The sequence below is a fragment of the Pan paniscus genome, chromosome X (genome assembly GCF_029289425.2).
Source record: "Pan paniscus chromosome X, NHGRI_mPanPan1-v2.0_pri, whole genome shotgun sequence".
Taxonomy (NCBI): Eukaryota; Metazoa; Chordata; class Mammalia; order Primates; family Hominidae; genus Pan; species Pan paniscus.
This window is the reverse complement of record NC_073272.2, coordinates 54,815,189-54,835,654: the sequence shown is the minus strand read 5'-3', so window position 1 is coordinate 54,835,654 and position 20,466 is coordinate 54,815,189. Positions and strand designations below refer to the sequence as shown.

The 20,466-nt window shown below is 48.6% G+C and overlaps 3 protein-coding genes across 8 annotated transcripts in view; 2 read left to right on the top strand and 1 right to left on the bottom strand.

Moving 5' to 3' along the window:
- The first annotated feature begins 2,053 nt into the window (after nt 1–2,053).
- Nucleotides 2,054–5,219, top strand: HSD17B10 (hydroxysteroid 17-beta dehydrogenase 10). Its single transcript, XM_003805899.5, has 6 exons — nt 2,054–2,176; nt 2,595–2,759; nt 4,069–4,233; nt 4,364–4,492; nt 4,574–4,682; nt 4,886–5,219. Exons 1-6 carry the CDS (start codon nt 2,150–2,152, stop codon nt 5,074–5,076), a joined length of 786 nt encoding a protein of 261 aa, XP_003805947.1. The 5' UTR covers nt 2,054–2,149; the 3' UTR covers nt 5,077–5,219.
- Nucleotides 5,220–5,300: 81 nt separating this feature from the next.
- On the bottom strand, nt 5,301–13,892 carry RIBC1 (RIB43A domain with coiled-coils 1). 3 transcript variants are annotated; one of them, XM_008976435.4, is made up of 9 exons: nt 13,474–13,892; nt 13,078–13,166; nt 12,829–12,919; nt 10,094–10,210; nt 8,396–8,477; nt 7,853–8,197; nt 6,504–6,622; nt 5,686–6,080; nt 5,301–5,569 (listed from the first exon to the last, which is right to left on the bottom strand). In XM_008976435.4, exons 4-9 carry the CDS (start codon nt 10,208–10,210, stop codon nt 5,488–5,490), a joined length of 1,140 nt encoding a protein of 379 aa, XP_008974683.2. In that variant the 5' UTR covers nt 12,829–12,919; nt 13,078–13,166; nt 13,474–13,892; the 3' UTR covers nt 5,301–5,487. The 3 variants fall into 3 exon arrangements, with proteins under 3 accessions (XP_008974683.2, XP_003805946.2, XP_008974706.2); XM_003805898.5 differs by lacking the exon at nt 12,829–12,919; XM_008976458.4 differs by lacking the exons at nt 5,301–5,569; nt 7,853–8,197; nt 12,829–12,919 and having other exon boundaries at nt 5,682–6,080; nt 13,474–13,720.
- The window catches only part of SMC1A (structural maintenance of chromosomes 1A), a 61,187-nt gene continuing 54,503 nt past the window's right edge, over nt 13,783–20,466 (top strand). For 2 of the 4 annotated variants that reach the window (XR_008622880.2, XM_003805897.7), the window contains exon 1: nt 13,830–13,986. Coding sequence is in view for 3 of the 4 variants with exons in the window: in XM_003805897.7 (XP_003805945.1) it covers nt 13,878–13,986 (109 nt within the window). In the remaining variant the exon portion in view is untranslated. Of the gene's footprint in view, nt 13,987–14,437; nt 14,584–20,466 lie in introns of all 4 variants that reach the window. The other 2 variants (XM_024927199.3, XM_063601536.1) reach the window with 2 other exon arrangements.

Sequence of the window (20,466 nt, the reverse complement as noted above, 5' to 3'; positions counted from 1 at the left end):
AGACAACTCGAGAACATGGTCAGAGAGAGAAAAGATGGTGTGTAGATGCTGGGGAGGGCAGGAGGTTATTCCAGGGAATGACAAGTGCAATAAGGTGGCCTGGACAGGTGGTTAAAGTAGAGAGGAGGTGAAGGTTCCCGGAGTTGGGCAGGTGAAAGAATCATGAAACTGGGCCTGGATATTCTTCCAAGATTAATTCATTAATTCATTTATTTCACACATTTGTTTTAAGTGTCTTGTACACGCCAAGCAGTGTTCTCGGCATTGGGTGAACCAGCTGGACAAGCCCCTGGTGCCATGGGGCTTACCTTCCAGCAGGGGGAGAACTACACAAACAAGGCCAGGTTAGCGGAGCATGCAGGCTCACAAGCCTGTAGGCACAATCCTGCAATGCCAAAACTTCTGAAAAGCATAAGGTTGTTTTTTCATACTTTGGAGCCCAAACTCAATAGATGACAAAACCTGACCTGAAGTAGTGTGAGGCTATTTATAGTCTTTATTCACACTTGGTGTGAATTTTCATACCTTTCACTTCAGAAATATTAATATTTCATTACGATGCTCCAGGCTTTTCTCAATAGTTATATAATATAGACTATACAAAAAGTTATGTTTGACTAGTTTTTTTAAAGAGTTATGTAATATAAATTACATGTCTTCCTTTCTCAAATTGAAAAAAACTCTGAATTCCACAGCACATCTGGCCCTAAGGTTGGAAAATGGATTACGGACATGCAAGTGCTATGAAGAGAATTCAAATATGCAATGGGATAGTGTCTAGGTGGCTACAGTTTGAATATTTAGGGAGGACCCCTCTGGGAAGGTGATATTTAAGCTTAGTTCTGAATGAAAAAAAATAAAAGCAGTCATGCAAAGATCAGGGGAGAGCATTCCAAGCAGAGGGAGCAGCTAATGCAAAGATGAACACAAAGGAGGCCACTGTGGCTACAGCATATTGGGCCGGATGAAGAGTGCTATAAATTGATGGAAGCACTTCATGTAGATAGGAAAATTGTGAGACCGGTGTGCTAAATCCTTTGGTAAATACGGTGTAGTGATTATGAGTGTGGTGGCTGTCAACAACTAGAAGGCCTGGAGGGGAATCTTCCTGGGTGAGAAAGCAAGTGGGGGGAGATATTTCAGATAGAGAAAACATAAAGCAGTTCTGAGGCTGAAATGGTGGGCTAAGATTTATGGCCTGAAGACTTTGGTTTGAGGAAAAGTATAGAAGGAAGACAGATTAGATATCTGGGCTCAAGACTCTAATGACATAGCTTCTGGAAGCTGCCTGAAAGATGTTCTAGGATGACAAAGACCTGGGTCTTAAATAATAGTCTCTGGTTGAAGTCCAATCTGCAGTGTGTGATCTGGGCTTTTGGACTTAAATTAGACAAAGATAGAGGAGAGTAGCAAAGCCTGAACTGATGAAAGATGTTTTTGCCTCTTTAGGTTTGTGCTTCTCAGCAGCTGTCCTAGAATGTCTGTCTCCAAGCATCTCTCTTAGCGGCTTTCCACATTCATCTCTCTGTGATCCTACCTGGCATCTCTCTTCCTATCTCGGCCTCAACATATTTCTCTTTACATGGCTCTCTCTCTCTAACTCAGACTCCTCATCTTTGGATCTCCTTGTCTGAGTGTCCCAGAATCTGGTTCCGTCCATTCGTCTGTGTCTGTACTGTAATTCTCTTTCTCCACCTGGACTGTGCCCTCCTGGAAGGCATGAATCTTTTATTATTCCGCTGGGTATCCCAGGTGCCCCGCACACCGTCTAGCATATAGGAGTCTCAAATACATTCATACTTGAATTAAGACTTTTTCAGAGGAGAAAGGCATCCGTTCTCAATATCCACCCCTCTTCCCCCACGCGGAGCAGGCCACTTGCCAAAAGGCCAGCTAGAGAGTAGGACGAGGGGTGTTGTGGTATTGTACTTCTGCTATTGGTCTCTTTCCCCAGTTGAAATAACTCTGGGGATACCTTAGCAGGCGGAATCCGCCCTCTGGCTAAAGGACTAGCGTACCAGGCCACGCCCCCACGTCTCATGCGGCAGCGGCAGACGCCCCGGCCCGTCGCATCCGCCCCTTCCGCCGCTTCGCCTCGGCCAATCAACGAGCGCCCGCGCCCCCATCCCGTGGAGTGGCCGGCGACAAGATGGCAGCAGCGTGTCGGAGCGTGAAGGTAGAAGGTTCTTTGCCTCTGTTGCTTGCCTTCCTTTACGGGCCGGGACAGCGCGGCCGTGGAACTAGGAGAAAGAGATCGGTTTCGAGGGAAAGGGTCATGCTTATGTAGGCCTGGTATTGTGGCCGTTGGGCTCGAGGTGAAAGTCAACGCTCCGCGGCGCCTCTGTCTGTCTGTCTGTCTATCTATCTATCATCTATCTATCTATCGTCACGGGACGGGCTGTCTGGGGATGAGATCCCTTCTGCCCCCGAGGTCCCAACGCTGAGGAGAAGCAGCACACCTAGTTTACCCGCAGGGGTGACCACGACCTCTCCCCTCCCCCCTTCTCCTCAGAAGCCTGGAGAACAGGCAGGCGACAGCGTGGGGATGGTCTGGGCAATGTAACAGCTGACCCTGACCATGTCCCTTTTGACAGGGCCTGGTGGCGGTAATAACCGGAGGAGCCTCGGGCCTGGGCCTGGCCACGGCGGAGCGACTTGTGGGGCAGGGAGCCTCTGCTGTGCTTCTGGACCTGCCCAACTCGGGTGGGGAGGCCCAGGCCAAGAAGTTAGGAAACAACTGCGTTTTCGCCCCAGCCGACGTAAGTGGGGTCACCTCTCCTCTCCCAGGGTGTGCATGAGGTCACCAACACCGGCCTGGGAACCTGTGGGGGTCCCTCCCATAAGGGTCTCCTCTATGGGGGCGGTAGACCCATCTCCTTGTCTCTTTTGGCCTGAGCCTTCAAGCACTGTGGGACCACCTGTGATAAGGATTCTCTAAAGCTGGGATTCACAACAATGAGGATGGGGATTGGACATAACAATCTCCTGGAGGAGTTATGTATGGTTTGAAAATGCATTTTGTGCCTTGTAATTTTATATTTACAAAGTCAAAAAACTTGTTTTCATGAAACAAACTACAGAAAGTGAAACTTGATGAAATCATCTTAGCAGGTAAGGATACAAAAAAGCTAGTTTATCTTCCTATCAATAATTCTCACAAGAGGGTTATTTTTTATTTTTATTTTTGAGATGGAGTCTCGCTCTGTTGCCCAGGCTGAAATGCAGTGGCACAATCTCAGCTCCTTGCAACCTCCATCTTCTGGGTTCAAGCGATTTTCCTGCCTCAACCTCCCAAGTAGCTGGGATTACAGGCATCTGCCACCACGCCCAGCTAATTTTTTTTTTGTATTTTTAGAAGAGATGGGGTTTCACCATGTTGGCCGGGCTGGTCTTGAACTCCTGATCTCACGTGATCCGCCCGCCTCGGCCTCCCAAAGTGCTGGGATTACAGGTGTGAGCCACTGCACCCGACCTCACAACAGGGTTGCATTAGTGCTCTGATCCACAGCAATTAAGAATCTTCAGGAGCATGTGAATTTATCAAGAAGGTATTGATTTGAAAAATGTTTTGCAACACTGCTCTATATTACCTAATATTTTCACCTTTGACCTACTCTCTCAATTTTTTTTTTTGGGACAGAGTCTCACTGTTGCCCAGGCTGCAGTGCAATGGCACGATCTCAGCTCACTGCAACCTCTGCCTCCCGGGTTCAAGCGATTCTTCTGCCTCAGCCTTCCAAGTAGCTGGGATTACAGGCATGTGTCACTATGCCGGCTAATTTTGTATTTTTAGTAGAGACGGGTTTTCACCACGTTGGCCAGGCTGGTCTCAAACTCCTGATCTTAAGTGATCCACCCACCTCGGCCTCCCAAAGTGCTGAGATTACAGGCATGAGCCACCGCACCCAGCCTATCTCTCAAGTTTTACAACCTTTCTCTTGGCCTCTCCCTTCTCACAAATCTCTTCTCACCCAAGGACTGGGCATGCCCTGCCCTGCCCTCCCTCAGGTTTAGTGGTGAAGAGTGGGTGCTGGGAGATGAATACCTTCTCCACTTCTCCCTTTGAAGGTGACCTCTGAGAAGGATGTGCAAACAGCTCTGGCTCTAGCAAAAGGAAAGTTTGGCCGTGTGGATGTAGCTGTCAACTGTGCAGGCATCGCGGTGGCTAGCAAGACGTACAACTTAAAGAAGGGCCAGACCCATACCTTGGAAGACTTCCAGCGAGTTCTTGATGTAAGGCCTTGGAAGTTCTCCAGGGATGGTGGGAGTAAGAAGTATCTGGCTGTGGAGGACCCCAAAGTTTTTAGGGGACAAAGGCTTCTTCTGCCTCAGGTCCTATAGCATGTCTCCATCTATCCTACAGGTGAATCTCATGGGCACCTTCAATGTGATCCGCCTGGTGGCTGGTGAGATGGGCCAGAATGAACCAGACCAGGGAGGCCAACGTGGGGTCATCATCAACACTGCCAGTGTGGCTGCCTTCGAGGGTCAGGTGTGTGGGCAGGGGTAAGACTTATGCCTCCTAAGTGACTTGTTGGGGCCCTCCCACCTATGACCTCTACTCTTTCTCCAGGTTGGACAAGCTGCATACTCTGCTTCCAAGGGGGGAATAGTGGGCATGACACTGCCCATTGCTCGGGATCTGGCTCCCATAGGTATCCGGGTGATGACCATTGCCCCAGGTAGACATATCCCCTCTCTCCATCATACCTGGGATTGGGTGGGATCCATGGACAGTTGAGAGGGGAAGGTATCCGCCACCTAAGCAGCAGCAGCCTTTTATCTTTGGGCCCCAGAGAAGCACCAAGAAGTAGGGCTAAAGTAAGGAAGAACCAGGTAAACATGAAAGCAAGGGTGAGTCTCTGAATTTGGCTATATTGTTTAGGTCTGTTTGGCACCCCACTGCTGACCAGCCTCCCAGAGAAAGTGTGCAACTTCTTGGCCAGCCAAGTGCCCTTCCCTAGCCGACTGGGTGACCCTGCTGAGTATGCTCACCTGGTACAGGCCATCATCGAGAACCCATTCCTCAATGGAGAGGTCATCCGGCTGGATGGGGCCATTCGTATGCAGCCTTGAAGGGAGAAGGCAGAGAAAACACACGCTCCTCTGCCCTTCCTTTCCCTGGGGTACTACTCTCCAGCTTGGGAGGAAGCCCAGTAGCCATTTTGTAACTGCCTACCAGTCGCCCTCTGTGCCTAATAAAGTCTCTTTTTCTCACAGAGTGTAGGCAGTGTTGTGTGCTAGGGGGCCTGGCATGGGGAAGAAATGTGAAGGCTGTGACAGGGTTGGATGCTCAGAGCTCCAGGGTGGGGTGGGAAAGGCAGTACCTTCATAATACTTTGTGTCCTGTTACAACATGTGGACTTGATTTTGAGTGCAGAACTTTATTACCTAGGTTAGAAGGTGGGAGTATGCAGCATTTTTCTCTTTGACTCCTAACCACCTGTGAGCTTGATGGAGGAGAAGGGAGAGATAAACATCCTGAACTTAGCGGCTGCTGGTGTTAAACTGCTGGTGATACTGGGCTGTAGGTTGATTGGTGTAGATTACTGAATTCAGGTAATCCTGCCTGTGAAAGAAGTCCAGAGGTCTCAGCTGACATGCTTTCCCTCTCTCCATGGTTCCTCACCATCCCTCCTCTCCCTCCCTTGGCATTTATCTCCACCACTACCACCTAGAACTCACTGGGCTTTTTGCTCATTAGCCAGCTGCTGGTTGAAGGATCCTAGACCCCTTTGAAATACAGCACACAATTCCCTCTCCTGCTCTTCTAGCTCCAGCACTGCCTGGGCTGAGCTCATGGTCTGGCTTTTCCATTCAGTATCCAGTGTTTTCTCAGCCTGACGATGTGCTTGCTTCTTAGAGCGTTGTACTTCCTGCTCTTTCCTGATGGCAGCTTGCTGCTCTGGAGTCATGCCCTTCCAGCAATAGGGCAGGACCCGGTAGGGAGCCATAGGGTGTTGGGCGACCTGGGGGTTTTCAGTCAGTAGGTCACTCGTGCTCTGGTGCTGGATCTCCGCAAGGTTGGCCTTCTGTTCACGCTGACGCTCACAGCGCTGACGCCCAGCCTGCACAGCTGCCTGGTGGAGCCCCCAAATGCAAACATTTGGGTGCCCAACCTCAGGGAACTCTGTCACAGGGGAGGGGGGAACATGGCCCTACTCTTCCATCTCAAGGAGAAAGAACAGATACTGCATGGCCTTTCAATGCCCCTAATATGTGTTGGGGAGAATGGGCAGGGAACTTCTCTGCCTTCAGGAAGCCTTTAGACTGAGAAGCGGAGGATGAGAGGGCAATGTTCTGTTCTCAAGTCATCCTGCTTCTGGAGGTGGGGAGAAGTGACTTGTACCCTAAGAGGGGCCTTCAGTGAAGGGGGAGTACTCAGATGAGAGGGCTGATGCTGATTTAAGAGGGGATGTAAGAGGAAGAATATGGCTAAGGTTCCCCAGGATTTTGTTCAGGAGTTGGGGAGAGCCCAAGGTACTGCATGGCTCAGGCCATACCTGCGCTTTGTTGGCGTTGGCCATGGCACACATCATGGCCGCACGACAGGACTCCTCCAGCCTGGCCAGATGGGTGGCCTGTGCGTCCATGGCGAGGCGCAGCTGGTTACTGAGCGCATCTACACAGAGAAATATGGCTGGGGTACTGTACTGGCTTGCTCCATTCCTGTTTCACTCATCCAGCCATTTGTTCAGCAAGTTTTGTGTTTGTGTGTGTACAAATGTTTAGGAGGGGGTTAGTGTCCGAGTTGTAGGGATGTGGAAGGAACTAGGTGCAGCAACAACGATTTCTCAAGTGCATAACTAAAAGATGCCTCCAATGGACCTGGGTCCCAATGTCAGTTCTGCTGCTTCTGAGCTGTGTGATTTTGGGTAAATCATTTCATATCTCTGAATCTCAGTCTAAGGGCCATGTGCTGGGTTCTAATGATACCATCGAATTAAATCCTGTCCTCAGAGAACTCCCTGTCTAGTTGGGGACACAGATCAAACATAGATAGACCACAATCTGGCAAGAGCAATGGCAGGGATGTACACAGGGTATTAAGAGGGTTTTGGGTGGTGGAAAAGAGGAAGGCTTCCAGGAAGAGGTGATCCTTGAAATACATTTTGTATACAGGCTAAAAGAGCAAAGGGCATTCCAGGCTGAGGGCATGGCATGAGCAAAGGTACTGACAATTTTTTTCTGCTCCAGCCACACTGAGCTCCTTGCTGTTCCTAAGACCTGTCAGACACTGTACTATGCAACTGGGAGATGGGTAGACATGAAAGAGATGGTTCATCTTCAGTAGGCTGACATTTTAGGGAGAAGACAGATATTAAACAAATACTTTCACAATTAGCTACAACTACAATAAGTGGTCCAACAGAACAGAGTGCTGTAACAGGGTTGATGTGAAGGGTGAACAGTGCAAGTAGATAAGACATGGTCCTTGCCCTTGAAGGGCTTCTTCTAATGGAAGAGAAGGATGTGGCCACAGACAATATCATAATAGTAGCTACTCTATGTGGTATAAATTATTATTCTCATTTTAAAGATGAAGAAACTGAAGCACAGAAGGGAAAATTCATTTGCCCAAACCAGCTAGTAAGTGGCAGAGCCATTAGGTCTGTCTGCACTGTGCTGCCTCCACGTAATGGAGTGCCAAACTAATCAAGAACAATGCTACACTGTCAGTTACTGAAGGAAGTCAGGGAGGTTGGGGTCTGCACAACCTAACATTTCAGCACCAACCCTATGGATAACTGGACCTCCCCACACAGTTTTGGTCCCCTGGGTGCTGTACTCAGCTTAGGAAAGATCCCCACTAGGCCTCAGGTCTCTGAGTCTGGAGGGCCGGGCTGCTTACCTGCATAATTCTCATCAACCTTGGCTTGCTGTTGCTCCTGCTGCTGCCTTTCCAAGTTGTACCTGAACTGCCCCTGCTGCATTCTTAGCCGTGTGTCCCTGTCTAGATCTTCCCCAGAGAAGTACTGCAGGCTGGCTGGACCAGGATAGGTATTACTGTAACTAAGATAGGTTGGAAGCCCCTTCCAGACTTGGCCTGGATCCCAAAGACTAAATTCACGCCCGTTCTTGAGCTGCTGCTTCTGCTCCCGAAACTCCTGGACTTTCTTGGCCAGCTGACGTGTTCGATCTGCCTCTTCCTTCTCTAACATCTGGACTACCACATCATACTGCACCTGGCTGGTACCTGGGGGTGGTGAGCAAGGATATGGAGAAGATACCCCAGGAGGGACAGAGTCCACTTAGCATATCCTCTACTCTCAAGGTCCATCCAGTTTGTCCCACCACCCCAGGGCCTCAGGCCACAGAGGCAGAACTGCCCTACCTCAGCCCACTCGAGCTCTTTCTTTACACCCTTGTCTGGCCCCTGGCTTTTGGCTTTTACCATAAGCTGCCTCCTTGCTTCTTTCTGCTGCTTCCCGACGCTTTCGGTCTCCCACCTGGTTGTTCAGGGCCTGGACATCCACCTGATCCCAAAGAAAGGAGCACAATCAGAGTAGGGGCCCAGCAGGGGGCCTTCAATGTCCTACCACAAACTTCTTAGAATTTACCTGTTTCAGAATCCTGTAGCTCCCCAGTACCTACTGGATAAAGTTCTAGCTCCTGAGCATGGTTTGTAAGCCTCTCCATGGTCTAGCCTCTGCCTCCTTCTCTGGCCTCATCTCTTAGTCCCACCTTACCCTTATGAGCTGTGCTTACAGTTCCCTGAATATCTTAGGCTGTTTTGAACCAATAGCCTTTGCTCAAGCTGCTCCCTCCACTTGGAACACTTTCCTCCCCTCTTTACACAAATTCCAATTCGTCCTTCGAGACCAGCTCAGCCTTCACTTTCCTGACCCCTCAGGCAGGTTCTACTCCTGTAGAATCTAGAACCCACTGTCTACATTATATTGATGTTCGCCTCTCTGTATTCTCTCCTCCACCAGACTGTGAACCCTTTCAGGGCAGAAACTGGGCCTTAGTCATTTTCGTATCCCCACTGCCCAACACAGTACTTGGCACAGAGCAGGCCCCGAGGAAATGCTTGTCAGCTTGTCAGCTGGATCTCAATCAGAACACTAATACCCTAGCCAACTTCTTACGGCAGGCACTATGCACTGGTTTTCAAAGCTGCCACTGTGTGTTAACACTCACCTGACTTCCCTCAGCCTCATTTTACAGAAGAGGAGCCTGGGGCTCAGAGAAGACAGGTGATTTATCCAAAGCCACACACATAACAGTCAGCAGACCTGGCCTTAAATACTTACGGGGTCTTTTCCAGAATACCATGCTGCATCCCCCCTCTATCCACTCACCTAGCAATATTTTGTTTCTTAAACTATCAATATTTTCTCTTTATTTTTATTATAATTCATTTATCACATTTCAAAATCATACAAAAAGGAATACAGTTTAGTGAGGCGTAAGTGTCCCTTCCATCTCTGTCTCTCAGCCTGGTTAAGTTTCTTAACATAGCCTTGCAGAGATAGTTTAGGTATATGCAGTAATTTTGAGACAGGGTCTCACTCTGTCGCTCAGGCTGGAGTGCAATGGTGTGATCTCGGCTCACTGTAACCTGCTCCTCCTGGATTCAAGTGATTCTTGTGCTTCAGCCTCCCAAGTAGCTGGGATTACAGGCATGCACAACCACGCCCAGCTAATTTTTGTATTTTCAGTAGAGACAGGGTTTCACCACGTTGGCCAGGCTGGTCTTTAACTCCTGACCTTGTGTGATCTGCTCACCTCAGCCTCCTAAAGTGCTGGGATTACAGGTGTAAGCCACTGCACCCGGACTCCAAATATTCTTTAGGCCTCTTTTAGCTCCATGTTGCCTGTCTCAAGAACCAGGTCACATGGCCCAGAGCTGACTGGAGAAGGGTCAGCCGTCTCCCCTAGTCTCTTCCCCTGCACTGACCTATCCCTCTTCCAAAGCTCTTCCCAGGCCTGTAGGGGTGGGTGCTTTCTCTCCCTCTCTTTCCTTTCCTGCCCTAGGGGCCTACTTGAATCAGGGGAAGGGCTATCATGGGCACTGTTACACGTTCCTCTCCAGGTGTAAGAGTGAGGTGGCCCTGATCCTGAGCAACAGTCCCTACTACCCACTCACCCCCATGACTCGGTTCCGCACATTGAAGAATCGGTTTTGTCGCTCTTTTTCTCGATTTCTTCTAGCCTCGATGGCTGCTGCTTCCTTGGTATCTGTTGACTGTTTTATGTTATACATCTGGAGCAAAAGGGAGGTGGAATGGCCCATCAGTGCCGACCACCATCTTTGACTACACGCCACCCCCATTCCTTTCTCCCTATAATATTTCAGCAGTTATTGATTCCTACTGATTTTACTTCCTGATATATTTCGTATCTGTGCCCTCCATCTCTGCTGTCACCAGCTTAATTCAGGCCTCACAATCTGGTGTCAGGCAGTATCTCAGGAGCCCCACTGGGTTCTCTTGCTCCAACGTTACCCTCTCTGCACTGGATTTCTCTGCACTGGCTACCAGAGTGATCTTTGGGAAGCAAATCTGACCATGGCACTCCTCAGCGTAAAGCCTTTGAAAGCACCTTTAAAGCAATGGCTCCCCAGTGCTTATAAGGCCCAACCCCCTTTGCCAGATTTATAAGGTTCTTCATGATCTGACCCCTGCTCACCTTTCTAAGCCTCAAACACATCTACAACACTCCTTTTTCATTATACTCTATTCAGTTTTCCTTATTTCAGTAAGTGGCACCACCATTCACCAAGTTGCTCCGGCCAAAAACCTAGGAGATATCCTTTAATCCTTCCTTTCCCTCACTCCTTCTTCTTTCAAAATAACCCTTATCCAAGCCACCATTGCCAGCTTCCTGAATAACCACAACTGTCTCCATGTTGGTATTCCAGCTTCCTCTATTGACTCCTATAGCCCAATCACAGAAACCAGAAGCAGCTTTCTTTTCTGAAATATATGTCCCCCCACCCTTTTTTTTTTTTTTTTTACTTTTATTACTTATTTTCTGGTCAAATGAAAGGCTAGAAAGCTTAAATTTGCCTGTGTTCCTTCATATTTTGGGAAGCTCACTTTTGGCATGTAACCCAGCCAAAGCTGCAGCCAAAAAAACTTTAGCAAACATAAATCTGATCATGTCTCTCACCTGCTTAAATCCTCCACTAGCTTCCCACTATACTTAGAATCAGATCCAAACTCCTTACTGTGGGCTTTCAAGATCTAGTTCCTGCACACCTCTCCAGTTTGTCTCAAACCACTGTCTCCCTTGCTTACAGTGCTCCAGGCAAGCTGATCAAGTCCTCCAACACAGTAACTGTTCCCACCCCAGGGCCTTTGTATGTGCTGTTCCTTTGTTTGGAGCGTGATTCTTTAATTCCTCCTATAGCTATTTGGATCTTTTTGGTGTTTTGTTTTGTTTTCCATTTTGTACCTGTGAAGTAGTTGAACATATATGCCCGGCTGATTTTTTGTATTTTTAGTAGAGATGGGGTTTCACAGTGTTAGCCAGGATAGTCTCAATCTCCTGACCTTATGATCCGCCCTCCTTGGCCTCCCAAAGTGCTGGGATTACAGGCATGAGCCACCACACCTGGCCCCATTTAATTTTTTTTAATATACATGGGGTCTCACTATATTGCCCAAGCTAGTCTTGAACTCAAGCAATTCTCCTGCCTCGGCCTCCCAAAGTGCTGGTATTACAGGCATGAGCCATTGTGCCCGGCATCACTTAGGTTTTTAATCCACTTGGAGTTGCATTTTGTGTATGGTGTGAGATAAGGATCCAATTTAATTTCCCCCCCAAGTGCCATCTCATCTTTTTTAAATTTAAAAATTTATTTTATTTTTGGCCAGGCGCGGTGGCTCACGCCTGTAATCCCAGCACTTTGGGAGGCCGAGGCAGGTGGATCAGGAGGTCAGGAGTTCAAGACCAGCCTGGCCAACATAGTGAAACCCTGTCTTTACTAAAAATACAAAAAAATTAGCCAGGCGTGGCAGTGGGCACCTGTAATCCTAGCTACTTGGAAGGCTGAGGCAGAGAATAAAATTTATTTTATTTTTAATTTGTTTTAGATGGGGTCTCTCTCTGTTGCCCAGGATGGAGTGTAGTGGTGCAATCATGGCTCACTGCAGCCTCAAACTCCTGGGCTCAAAGGATCTTCCTGCCCCAGCCTCCTGAGTAGCTGGGACTACAGGTGTGTGCCACCATGCCTGCCTAATTTTTAAAATTTTTTTGTAGAGATTGGGTTTTGCTATGTTACCCAGGCTCACCATCTCATCTTTTAAAAGGGAACAGTATTTCCCCATGGATTACATGAGATTGCTGTCTTTTAGCCATTTTATCCCCTCAGCCTGATTGTTTCTCCCAACTGAACTTCATTTATGGCTCCCCTACTAGATTCCATCTACCAAGCTTCCTCCCTTTATTTATTTTTGAGACAGGGTATTGCTCTGTCACCTAGGCTGGAGTGAAGTGGTGCGGACACCACTCACTACAGCCTCAACCTCCCAGGCTCAAGTGATCCTCCTGCTTCGGCATCCTGGGTAGACCAGAGGTGAGAGTTGCCACACCCAGCTAATTTTTAAATTTTTAGTAGAGATAGGGTCTCACTATGTTGCCCAGGCTGGTCTTGAACTGCTGGTCTCAAGTGATCCTCCTGCCTTGGCCTGCCTCCCTCACGATGGGATTACAGTTGTCAGCCACCATGCCCAGCCACTTCCTCACTTTCCTGGACTTGTCCTAAGTCTTTAGGACTCTTTCTAGCCTTCGGACATAATTTAATAAATAGTTAAAGGAATAATTATGGCAACCACCAGATCCTTTCTATGTTTAAGTCTGAGAATGGCACCAACTTACCTACTGGTTTCACCTGCCATCACAGTATAAGGTCACTGAAGGGGAAGATTCAGCTGACATTTTAAGCTTCTTGGATTGCTAAGGCCCCTGCCTTATTAATGATAGAGAGCAGAGAGGGAAGAGAGGTAAGGTGGCATTGTGGTATAGAGCTGTGGGAATGGGATGGGGGAGAGGCATGGAGGCAGAGGTAGGTGGAGGTGGAGAGCGCTGGCTTAGGGACCCTGACTCCTGGGGGTTCACACAAAATACCTTTCTCAGTAAGGAATCCCGATTTCGAAGCTCTTAGGTTGGCTCTGCATGCAACTTTGTTCTTGGGTTACGGCGGCAGTTTCTGAACTCTGCTTGGTACAACAGGAGGGAGGCAGGGGATAGGGGTAGTATCTCAGGCCGTAGCCTTCCCCAGCCTGTATCCGTTGCCTGGGAGTAGCCCCAGTCCCATTCACAACCCATCCGCCTTCGCAACCCGTCCCGCCACCAATCCCACCCCACCATTAGCAAAGTCTGAGATCACCTAACACTGAATCCTCCCGTTGGCCCCTCCTTCCCGTCCAGCTCTCCGCTCCCCCCGGGTCCTTCCAATTGCCGACCCTGTCCTTGTCCTAGCCTTGAAAGCTGGCCAGGCTAAAGCCACAGCCGAGCTCCCACCTTCCTCTTGCCCTGAGGGGCATAATCCTGCTGTGACTTCTGTCTCAGCAAGCGTGAGCTCAGGTCTCCCCCGCCTCCTTGAACCTCAAGAACTGCTCTGAGTCCGCCCAGCAACAACTCCTCCGGGGATCTGGTCCGCAGGAGCAAGTGTTTGTTGTTGCCATGCAACAAGAAAGGGGGGCGGAGGCACCACGCCAGTCGTCAGCTCGCTCCTCGTATACGCAACATCAGTCCCCGCCCCTGGTCCCACTCCTGCCGGAAGGCGAAAATCCCGTTAGGCCTGGACGTATTCTCGCGACATTTGCCGGTCGCCCGGCTTGCACTGCGGCGTTTCCCGCGCGGGCTACCTCAGTTCTCGGGCGTACGGCGCGGCCTGTCCTACTGCCGCCGGCGCCGCGGCCGTCATGGGGTTCCTGAAACTGATTGAGATTGAGAACTTTAAGTCGTACAAGGGTCGACAGATTATCGGACCATTTCAGAGGTTCACCGCCATCATTGGACCCAATGGCTCTGGTGAGATAAACCTGGCCGCGGCCCTGCGCACGTCCCGGCCTGGACCCCTTATCCGGTGCCAGAGTAGTACAACCCAGCCCATGTAACCTGAAACGTCGCGGACCCTTACGGGTTCCTTGCCCGTCCAGAGGGGGTTCTGCTCGAACCCACTCTCCCCGCGCGGGTGCTCTAACTCGAACCCCTTCCAGGTGTCACTTGCCGCTTCCTGCGCGGCTCCCGCCCCGGCCCAGTGGTACAGGCCGAGCTGCCAGTTACCCCGCCTACTTCCCCCTCCCGCCAAAGGAGTCGCGTCTGGAGCCAGCTTCCCGCCAGCTCAGTCCTCCGCCGCGCGGCTCCCCGCCGGACCGGCCGGAGCCGGCTTCCCAGCCTTACTTGACCCCCTCCGGAGAATGTGGGGACGCTGGTAGCTCTCCCGTGGCCTTCGGTCCCAAACGGTGCACTTCTTTTTCAGCCCAGCGTCCTCTCTCGCCTCGCATTGGTACACTCCAACTCCTTTCTACTCTTCTCTGGAGGCGGCACTTTTGAATTTCAGACCCAGCGCTCCAGTCTTTAGAATGCTTGAGGTGTCGATCCCCACCCCCCACCGCTATGTCAGAGGTAGTTGCCTCGAACTCGCCCCTTTCCTACCACCGAAACCGTCAAAAGCCGAAATTAACTAATTTACCAAATTTGTTGAATGCTTATTGTTTATCAGGAGTTATTCAGTTGCAAGTTGTGGAAACAGCGGAGAATAGAATAAACCAACTCCATGCTCACAGGGAACTTATATTCCAGAGGGGAAAGAAGATAAGGAGAAAATAAGATGGTTTTAGGCTGTCATAAGTGCTATACAGGAAATGAGACAGGTGGATGTGATAAAGTGACTTAGGTGGTGTCTTTAGAAAGGGTGGTCAGGTAAAGCCTCTATTTTGTGTCTTCCCAACTCTAAACGATACACCGTGGATTCCTCTCACCTCAGATGTCCATTTGGAATCCTGCTGTATTCTTCCACCCCAGAGATGTTCTAGCTGAATGATATCCTAGCCTAAGAGGCTGCCCTTGCTGAAGTAGCACATACTGAGTACCTTTCCTGGAGACTGAGTGTCTCAACAGTGGCACTATTGACATTTCCAGCGAGATAATCCTTTGCTGTGGGATGTGCTCTGTGCATTGTAGGATGTTTAACAGCATCTCTGGCATCTACCTGCTAGATAACAGTAGCACCCCTGCTCCCCAGGCATGACAATCAAAACTGTCTCTAGACATTGCCAGATGTCACAGAGGGTGTGTGTGATTCCCCCAACCCCCCAACTTGTTTGAGAACCACTGGCCTGGAGGGCTAATGCTTGGTGTCCACCCAGTTTCCTCGGGTTTTAGTGTAGTGGCCCCTGTTGGAAGAGCTAGGATGTACCTCTTGGCATTCAGTCCCCTCAGCATTAGTAGATTTGTATTCCCAGCTGTTCTGAAAAGGGCCATGGCACTCCCCCACTTGCCCCCGTTCTTCAAGGCCCACCTCTACAAGCCATTCCTTTAGTCCCTTTGGTGAGTGAGTCTTCCTCTGTGGCATACCGTAGACACTTGGTACACATTAATGTTTATTAAGTCCTATATTGATGGTGCATGTTTTTGTATCTTCATTGGCCTGTGAGTACCCTAAAGCAGACATTCCTTGAAACGTTTTACTGGTGTTCAGTCCATAATATATATTACGAAAATGTTTACCATATTGATTGTGATTAGAGAGGCTTGTGGTTGTGAGATGATGTTGTCCTCCCTGGAAATGATGGGAGAAGCCCAAAGGTTGGATATTGGTTCCTAAAAGGCTGACTCCTGGTCTGCATGATGTGCTAGTCCTGCTGTGATGAGGGAGACAGCTGAGTCCAGACTTAGGATAGGACTAATTAATTGAGTACCTACTCTGTGTGTCAAGTACTTTATTTATTGGGACCCTGTTTTTTCTTTTTCTTTTTCTTTTCTTTTCTTTTTCTTTCTTTTTTTTTTTTTTTTTTTTTTTTGAGACAGTCTTGCTCTGTTGTCCAGGCTGGAGTGCAGTGGCGTGATGTTGGCTCACTGCAACCTCTGCCTCTTGGGTTCAAGTGATTCTCGTGCCTCAGCCTCCCAAGTAGCTGGGACTACAGGCGTGCGCCACCCCATCTGGCTAGTTATTGTATTTTTAGTAGAGTTGGTGTTTCTCCCTGTTGGCCAGGCTGGTCTCAAACTCCTGGGCTCAAGTGATCTGCCTGCCTCAGCCTCCCAAAGTGCTGGGATTACAGGCATGAGCCACTGCACCCAGCCAAGGGACCCTTTACATTTAAATTCTCAAAATGACCCTAGGAGGAAAATGCCAATAGCTTCGTTTTATACATGAGGAGACTAAGGCACAGAGGTGTGATAACTTGTCCGTGGTTCTCAGAACCCATGCCTGTGCTCCTGCCACTCCAATAGAGAAGTATGTGCCGCACATATTTTTAGACCCGTGAGTTGTGGTTTTTTTCATCTTTTTCCAGGTGAGGGAATGGAAGGTCAGCTAAGTAGTAGTGAAAGTAAGATTAGAACCTGGTCTGTTGGTTCTAAGCCCAAGTTTGCAAGCTTTTTTAGACGGAGTCTCACTCTGACGCCCACAATGGAGTGCAGTGGCATGACCTCGGCTCACTGCAACTTCTGCCTGCTGGGTTCAAGTGATTCTTTTCTTTTTTTTCTTTTTTTTTTTTTGAGATGAAGTCTTTCTCTGTCGCCCAGGCTGGAGTGCAGTGGCGTGATCTCAGCTCACTGCAACCTCTGCCTCCCGGGTTCAAGCTATTCTCCTGCCTCAGCCTCCTGAGGAGCTGGGATTACAGGCGTGCACCACTATGCCCGGCCAGTTTTTGTATTTTTAGTAGAGACGGGGTTTCACCACGTTGTTCAGGCTGGTCTCAAACTCCTGACCCCGTGATCTGCCCACCTGGGCCTCCCAAAGTGCTGCGATTACAGGTGTGAGCCACCGCGCCTGGCCTATTTTTTTTTTTTTTTGGAGTCAGGGTCTTGCTCTGTCACCAAGGCTGGCATACAGTGGCACAATCATGGCTCACTGCAGCCTCAACTTCTCGGGCTCAAGCAACCCTCCCATCTCAGCCTTCCCAGTAGTCAGGACAACTGGAGTGTGCCACCATGCCGAGCCAATTTTTGTATTTTTTGTAGAGATGGGATTTTGCCATGTTGTCCAGGCTGGTCTCAAACTCCCGAGGTCAAGTGATCCACCCACGTCTGCTTCCCAGAGTGCTGGGATTACAGGCGTGAGATGCCGTGTCCAACCTAATCATAGTCTTATACCATCTCTATGGAAGGACTTGGGCTGCTGTTTTTATGGCTGAGTAGAAAGGTGTTGGAAATCAGATCTTCAGTTCAAAGTCATATATAAGTTCTTTAGGGACAGTCTTGAGATAGAAATTATAGAGACTAAACTGTTCCTCCTTATCCACCAGCCCGACTAAACTTTTTTTTTTCTTTTTTTTTTGAGACAGAGTCTCTCTCTCTCGCCCAGGTTGGAGTGCAGTGGCACGATCTCAGCTCACTGTAACCTCCACCTCCTGGGTTTAAGCAATTCTCGTGCCTCAGCCTCCCGAGTAGCTGGGATTATAGGCACACAACCGTGCCTGGCTAATTTTTGTATTTTTAGTAGGGACGGGGTTTCACCATGTTGGCCAGGCTGGTCTCAAACTCCTGACCTCAGGTGATCCGCCTGCCTCGGCCTTTCAAAGTGCTGGGATTACAGTCATGAGCCACTGCACCCGGCCTAAACTTTTAAAACAATATCTATTTTTTTGGCCAGGAACAGTGGCTCATGCCTGTAACCCCAGCACTTTGGGAGTCCAAGGTGGAGGATCTCTGGAGCTCAGGAGTTTGAGACCAGCCTAGCATAGGGAGACCCTGCTTCTGCAAAAATCCAAAAACTAGCTGGGCATGGTGGCTTATGCCCATGCTTCCAGCTACTTGGGAGGCTGAGACAGGAGGATCACTTGAGCCAAGGAGGTCAAGGCTGCAGAGAGCTGTGATACTGCTACTGCACTCCAGCCTGGGTGACAGAGTCAGACCCTGTCTCAATAAATAAATGAATAAGGTCTGGGCGTGGTAGCTTATGCCTGTAATCCCAGCACTTTAGGAGACCGAGGTGGGTGGATCACTTGAGGTCAGGAATTCGAGACCAGCCTGGCTAACATGATGAAACCCCATCTCTACTAAAAATGCAAAAATTAACTAGGTGTGGTGGCACACGCTTGTCCCAGCTATTCAGGAGACTGAGGCAGGAGAATCACTTGAACTTGGTAGGTGCAATCTCGGCTCACTTGCAGTGAGCCGAGATTGCACCACTGCACTCTAGCGTGGGCGATAGAGCGAGACTCCATCTCAAAAAATAAATAAAATAAATAAATGAAACCTTTTTTGTTTTCAGATTCTAAAATGAACAAAGTAAAAGCTGTAACTCCACTACTGAAAAGATAGCCACTGTTAATGTTGAAAACCTTATTTATTTGAATAGCTGGTACATGCACATGGTATACAATTTTAAAAATCCTTAAGGATATACAGTAGTAAAAAGAAGACTCCCTTGACCCTAGCTGCTTAGTTTCCTTTTCAGAGGCAATCACTGCTGCACTGTTTACGTTTTCATATATTTGTTTCCTATGCCTTCTCTTCTCCCAAGTTTTATTATGAAAATTTGCAAGCATATATGTGCATTACTTAGTCATTTGGAAGTAAATTACAGACTCAATTACATTTCACCCCTAAGTGCTTCAGCATTCACCTCTTAAAATCATCATTCTCCTGTACTACCACTATTCAGTTATCACAACTAAGAAAATTTCCTCATGTCATCAATTATCCAGTTTATATTTAAGCTTCCTTAACTTGCTCCCCAAATGTCTTTTTGTTACTTTGGAACCAGAGTCCAGTCAAAGTTTGTGCACTGTTTACCTATGTCTCAGAAATCTCTCATGTTTTGGAATGGTTCGCTCACTTTTTTTTTTTTTTGAGATGGAGTTTTGCTCTTGTTGCCCAGGCTGGAGTGCAATGGCGCGATCTTGGCTCACCGCAACCTCTGCCTCCCAGGTTCAAGCGAGTCTCCTGCCTCAGCCTCCTGAGTAGCTGGGATTACAGGCATGTGCCACCATGCCCAGCTAATTTTGTATTTTTAGTAGAGACGAGGTTTCTCCATGTTAGTCAGGCTGGTCTGGAACTCCCCAACCTCAGGTGATCCGCCCGCCTCGGCCACCCAAAGTGCTGGGATAACAGGCGTGAGCCACCGTGCCCGGCTCAACCTTTCTTTTTAGACACTGACTTTTTGAAAAGACCAGGCCATTTGTCTTTGAGAACATCCCACATTCTGTGTTTGTGTTAAGATTTCCTCATGAAAACCTTACTATGTTCCTCTATATTGTATTGCTGTATTTCCTAGGAACTGGAAGATAAGTCTGAAGGCTTGTTTAGATTCAAATTAGGCTGGATATGGTGGCTCATGCCTGTAATCCCAGCACTTTGGGAGGCCACGGCGGGAGGATCACTTGAGGCCAGGAGTTCAAGACTAGCCTGGGCAACACAGCGAGACCTTGTCTTTATTATAACAAAAAATTTAAAAAAGGAAAAAAATAGATTCAGGTTAAATATTTTTGGCAAGATACATCATAAATGATGCTGTGTGTTTCATATTGTATCACAACAGGAATATGCTCTTTTTTTAGATGGTGGTAAAATACACATAAAATTCCCTAAATTAACCATTTTTAAGTGTACAGTTCAGTAGTGTTAAATATATTCACGTTTTTGTGCAAACGATCTCTAGAACTTTTTCATCTTGCAAAAATGAAAATCTATGCCCATTAAAAAACAACTCCCAGGCCAGGCGTGGTGGCTCATGCCTGTAATCCCAGCACTTTGGGAGGCCGAGGTGGGCGAATCACAAGGTCAGAAGATCGAGACCATCCTGGCCAACATGGTGAAACCCTGTCTCTACTAAAAATACAGAAAGTTAGCTGGGTGTGGTGATGTGTGCCTGTAATCCCAGCTATTCGGGAGGCTGAGGTGGGAGAATCCCTTGAACCAGGGAGTTGGAGGTTGTGGTGAGCTGAGATCACGCCACTGCACTCCAGCCTGGCAACAGAGCAAGACTCCATCTCAAAAGAAAAAAAAAACTCCCATTTTCCCCTCCTCCCAGCCTATTTTTAAATTTTACTTTACATTATTATTATTATTATTTTATTATTATTTTTTTTTTGAGATGGAGTCTTACTCTGTTGCCCAGGCTGGAGTGCAGTGGCACGATCTTGGCTCACTGCAGCCTCCACCTCCCAGGTTCAAGCGATTCTCCTGCCTCAGCCTTCCAAGTAGCTGGGATTACAGGCGCCCGCCACCACGCCCAGCTAAGTTTTGTATTTTTTTAGTAGAGACAGGGTTTCACCATATTGGTCAGGCTGGTCTTGAACTCCTGACCTCAGGTGATCCACCTGCCTCAGCCTCCCAAAGTGC